This window comes from Lepidothrix coronata, unplaced genomic scaffold (assembly GCF_001604755.1).
Source record: "Lepidothrix coronata isolate B3197 unplaced genomic scaffold, Lepidothrix_coronata-1.0 Scaffold144, whole genome shotgun sequence".
Taxonomy (NCBI): Eukaryota; Metazoa; Chordata; class Aves; order Passeriformes; family Pipridae; genus Lepidothrix; species Lepidothrix coronata.
Genome location: NW_016690324.1, coordinates 1,679,460 through 1,684,687, shown reverse-complemented (window position 1 = coordinate 1,684,687; position 5,228 = coordinate 1,679,460). Strand labels below are relative to the sequence as shown.

General features: G+C 52.7%; 1 protein-coding gene across 1 annotated transcript; it reads left to right on the top strand.

Moving 5' to 3' along the window:
• Positions 1–905: 905 nt before the first annotated feature.
• WNT8A (Wnt family member 8A) lies at positions 906–4,368 on the top strand. The gene is made up of 6 exons (XM_017827855.1): positions 906–1,011; positions 1,103–1,136; positions 1,351–1,489; positions 2,399–2,524; positions 2,627–2,769; positions 3,770–4,368. The coding sequence occupies exons 1-6, from the start codon at positions 941–943 to the stop codon at positions 4,331–4,333; spliced, it is 1,077 nt and encodes a 358-aa protein (XP_017683344.1). The 5' UTR covers positions 906–940; the 3' UTR covers positions 4,334–4,368.
• Positions 4,369–5,228: the final 860 nt, after the last annotated feature.

The window sequence follows — 5,228 nt, the reverse complement described above, 5'->3', positions numbered from 1 at the left end:
GAGGATTTTCCTTTCCTGAGCACAGCTGATGGCTCAGCAGTGACAGAGGCCCCTCGCTCTGCTCAGGCTACGGGCAGCTCCCGCCTGCGGAGCGGCAGCAGCGGCTGTGCCTTTGCTGCAGCAGCTTTTACCGTAAGGAAATTGCCAACCCCAGAAAACTGTTCCCCTAATTACAGCGTTGGAGCAGGGAGAAAACCACAAAAATGATTCACACAGTGTTCCCAAGCTGCAGCCGCGTAAATTAGAGGATCTCCAAGCGCTCCCGAGCCGCGCTCGCTGTTATCGGGATGGAAATGCAGGAACTTTCATCATAAAGAGGCGAAAAGGGAAAAAAACCTGCCATTAAACGCATCTCTGCAAGCCAAGGAGACCTGGGAGGTCTATCCCCTATAGATCTTTACAGAAGGGTTGTTAAAACTCCTCGGGGAGTTCTCGTAGGAGGGAGCAGGCAGATAGCAGGGAAACTATAGAAATGCATCAGCTTGTTATTTCGGAGGGACATGGGGACAGAGACTCTGCTGCCAGCAGAGGATGAAAAGAAGAAGGCAAGAGGACTTGGGGCGAGCAGAAAGGGATGGGTGGCAGGGAAGAGAGTTAAAAGTGTCCCATTGTTAGGGAAGTTTGCTCTCCTTCAGACCATCCCGCTCCCAGGGACACCGCGCCGCCTTTTGAAGTGCGACCTTAGGCGGTTCCTTGTCACCCATTGGAGCGGGAGCTTTTTCACCACATTAAGTCATTGGGTAGCAAATGAATGGGGGGTTTTGACTATTCACAACTTCACCTTATAAATATCAGGGTTGGAGGTTCCTGCAGCTTTCCTCCATCCCCATAGCTCACCTTGGGAAGGAGCGGAGAGAGGCGGCCGTGCTTGCTCGGAGACCTGTGGTGCGGAGAGCTACGGATCAGCCCAAGGGATCCAACCCTGCTCCTTGTGACAGCCATGAAGAGAAGCACCTTCCTCATCCTCTCCCTCACAGGGTTCTACAGTGCCATTCTCCACACAGCAGCATGGTAGGGTCCAACTCAGCGGAAAGGGCATTTTTTAGGGATGCTCCTCAGCCTGTGGTAAGCTGTGTGATTCATCTTCTTTTCTTTGTTTCAGGTCTGTGAATAACTTCTTGATGACAGGACCTAAGGTAATTAACACATGGACTGTCAGGAATTTAAGTGGGGTGATTTTGTTTTGCAAATGGGAAATAGTGCTTTTCCAAGGAACCAGGCTTCTCAGGGCACATCGGCTCCAAGTCCTGACAAGTATAAGAGGGAAAGGACCCGCAACCTGTTTATGTCTGTTTTCACTGATAAATGGTAAAACGTGATGGATTTTAACCCTGGTGTTTCCTGTGCCAGGCTTACCTGACGTACTCCAGCAGTGTGGCAGCCGGGGCACACAGTGGGATGGAGGAGTGCAAGTTCCAGTTCGGGTGGGAGCGCTGGAACTGCCCTGAGAGCGCCCTGCAGCTCTCCACACACAACCGGCTCCGCAGCGGTGAGTGCACCTCCACCTGCCCCACAGCATCCCTGCCCCAGCTGGGATGTGCTCTGGAGAGAGCTGGTGCTGCCAGTTAAATTGACTGATGGAGAAGGGCTTTGCCGTCCCAAAAATCACAGTTGTTTTTCCTCTGTCTGTATTAGCTGGTGTCATAATTAGCACTGAAATTTTCCTAGGGACCCCAGGCTCTCTCTGGATCCCTATCCATGCTAGGCTAGAGCTCAGTCCTCCCTGCAATGCTGCTCCATGGGTTTGCTTCTGTCACTTTGAGGAGTCCAGCATCCCGGGGAGTGCAGTGTCACAGACACCCAAGCTTCCAGTGGGGAGAGGCACAGGAGAGATGAAGGGAGAAGCCAGAGATGTGCACTAAGAAACTGTTTTCATAAGAAAGTTGTAGATATTTTTAAATATTATCTACTTCAACGGGCAGGAATCTCCTCTTCCCCAGAGCAACATCTGTATTTGGATCTGTTCAGAAAGCCAAAACGAACTAGATCAGGAGTGTGGGAGCAGACAGCTCTTAGCACAGATTCCAAGGATCCATGATGATTTTCCCCAGGAGGCAAGATCAAAGCACAACATACCTCCAGGCAGGGAAGGACAGAGATGAACCGAGAGCCAGGTGAAGGGCCAACTCACCTTGGCCAGAGCACTGCCTTAAGATCCTTCCCTTGCCAAGAGGTTCCATCCTCTGCATGGACACCTGCATAATATTCTGCGAAACTGCTGAAGCCTGAAAAGATCCAGTCATGAGCATTTAATTTCTGTAGCACTTTACCTTTTGCACAAACTTGGAGGGGGGTATTTTCTCCTTGCCCCTTTGCAGCACGGGAGATCTTCATCCCTGACAATCCGGGGCTGATGTCTGTGCTTGCATGTGACAGCTTTTTTCCCCCTCTCCCCCAGCGACCCGGGAAACATCCTTTGTACACGCCATCAGCTCTGCTGGTGTCATGTACACCCTCACCAGGAACTGCAGCCTGGGGGACTTCGAGAGCTGCGGCTGTGACGACTCCAGGAACGGCCGTGTGGGTGAGCTGCCATCCCAGATGGACTGACACCCTCTCTCCATCCCCACACGGGTTTCAGGGCAGAATTTGGCAGTTCTGTGCTCAGCCTGTGTCTGCCTTGCAGGTGGCCGAGGCTGGGTCTGGGGAGGATGCAGCGACAATGTGGAGTTTGGGGAGAAGGTTTCCAAGCTCTTTGTGGATGCCTTGGAAACAGGACACGACACTCGTGCGCTGATCAACCTGCACAACAATGAAGTTGGGAGACTTGTAAGTCAGACTCATAATAATACTGCTAAATAATAATAATGTCTATAATGAAAACAAAATCTGAGTGACCGGTAGGCTGCTCAGGTTCCTGTTTCCAGTCCCCTGTGACAATCTAGGCCCTGTAGTGTTTGGATGGGGGAAAAAAAAACACAGCCAGAACCTGGCCTTAAGCCTGAACACGGGGAACCACCATCAGAGTTGTTCCCACTTCCAGCTCCTCCTGCAGCAGTGCAATGCAGTTAACTGCTGGCACACACCACTTAGTCAGAAATGCATGGGGTTTGTACTCACCTAGGCTTGTCTGGTCTGCAAAACAAAGCCAGACCCACCTTCCTTACTTTCTTCCAATATGCATTTCCAAGCTCTTTGGCCGGGAAGCCAGGTGTCAGCTGGCCCCCCTCACAAGCTGTCTGCCAGACTGCCCCGTTCCTGCCTGGGCTGTGGAAGCTCTCAGCATCTTGCCAAACCTTCTTGTCTGCAAAAACAAGGACAGCAACACTTAACATACCTATCTCATAGGGTGTGTCCAGGCTTAATCTCACATAGATACCAGTGATTGGGACCTTATAAATACCAGAGGGAGATAGGCAGATAATATCTGTGAAGTGCTTGGCCTGGAGGAGATGCAGAGAGGTTGGGTATGATTATTCCAAAGCAGTTTCACACATTTTGAATGAAACCTCTGAGAGGGATGCTGGGTTGATGCTCTGATGAGCTGGGTGAGCAGCGTGAGAAGGGCATGACCTGACAAAGGCACTTTTTTCCTCGCCTGGATTCTCCCACAAGGGCTGGGGACAATAGCTTGTGCCCACTTGTTATCTCTGGCACAGATGTTTTGCAGAAGCTGAAATAAGAACATCGGCTCATGTCTTGGAAGGACATGAAGTCGTGCCGAGCATGAGCCACTTTTGACCTGTTGTCCCCAAATTATAAGCGCCTGATTTTGAGGTTTAAATGATGATGCTCTGCTGCTCCTAATTTCTCCACCTCTCCCACCGAGGCGGTGAAAGACACGATGAAACGAGCCTGCAAGTGCCACGGGGTGTCGGGCAGCTGCAGCATCCAGACCTGCTGGCTCCAGCTCGCCGAGTTCCGCGAGATCGGGAACTACCTGAAGATAAAATACGACCAAGCCCACAAGCTGGAGATGGACAAGCGGCGGGTGAGGGCCGGCAACAGCGCCGACAGCCGCGGCGCCACGGCACAGACCTTCCACCACGTCCACGCCACGGAGCTCGTCTTCCTGGAGGACTCCCCCGACTACTGCACGAGGAACGCCAGCCTGGGCCACCACGGCACCGAGGGCCGCGAGTGCCTGCAGACCGGCAAGAACCTCTCCCAGTGGGAGAAGAGGAGCTGCCGGCGGCTCTGCACCGAGTGCGGGCTCCGGGTGGAGGAGCGGAGGACGGAGGTGGTGTCCAGCTGCAACTGCAAGTTCCACTGGTGCTGCACCGTGCGCTGCGAGCAGTGCCGGACGCTGGTGGCCAAGCACTTCTGCACCCGCCGCGACAGCGCCGCCACCCCCAACCACATCAGGCAGAGGAACAGGGGCCACAAGAGATAAGGGGTGGCCATGGCACCCCAGGGGGACGCTTTGGGGCCCTCATGCTGGGGAAGGAGCATCCTGGGCTCTGCAGGGCTCAGTAGGCACCGTGCCAGGGGATGGGGTCTCCTGTGGATGGATGCGGTGAGACTGGGAAGCAGAAGGCGCGGGCGCTGAGGGGCCACGGTCCTCCCTGCTTCCATGTTTTTTCCTCAATATTTACCAGTACCTTCTTTCTTGTTGGGAGTCACTTTATCTGTGAGTCAGAGAGAAGAGTTTCACGTTTTAGGTGGGCCCAACCCCTTGTGCCCCTGCCAGCGGGTCTGCCAGTGCCAGCGGTGGGGCACCAGTCCTGCAGCCAGAGAGTTGGGAATGGGAGCTGGGGCCAAAAGTGTGTCCAGCTGGGTGATCCCATCCCAGCAACCCCAGGTCCCAAAGCTGGGACAGCCCCGGGTCCCGGCCCTTCACGCACAGAGGCTGCTCAGTAGCATTTCTAGAGGAAAACTTATGCACTTTCTGATGTGAGAGGAGGTTTGGCAGTGCCGTGGTGTGCATTGCCCCAGCTGCAGCCTTTTGAGGGTTTTGATAAGTTTACAGCCAGTGTTTACAGATTTCCCTCCCCCCTCCTTCTTTTTTCCCCGCTCCTCCTGTTTGAATTTTGTATTTTGGCACAAGAAGCCCTACCCCCAATAGAGAGTAGCTTCGTGTACTTGTACTGGATGACATTAAGCAGTTCACAGTTCCTATACTTTTTTTTTTTTTAATTAGCAGCTAAGAATTCTGAATTCTTTATGCCTGGATGTTGTTTATTAATAAGTTGTATTATTACTTAGCACAATCTGTTTTCACTATATATTTTGAAGGTATCCCTTAAGAGTTAGATTTTGGACTGTATTTTGCAATAAACACCACAATG

Coding starts and splice junctions, on each gene's coding strand:
- WNT8A (XM_017827855.1), top strand. CDS start 941: ATGAAGAGAAGCACCTTCCTCATCCTCTCCCTCACAGGGTTCTACAGT. Junction 1,490..2,398: donor ACACAACCGGCTCCGCAGCG/GTGAGTGCACCT, acceptor CCTCTCCCCCAG/CGACCCGGGAAACATCCTTT. Junction 2,525..2,626: donor CTCCAGGAACGGCCGTGTGG/GTGAGCTGCCAT, acceptor TCTGCCTTGCAG/GTGGCCGAGGCTGGGTCTGG.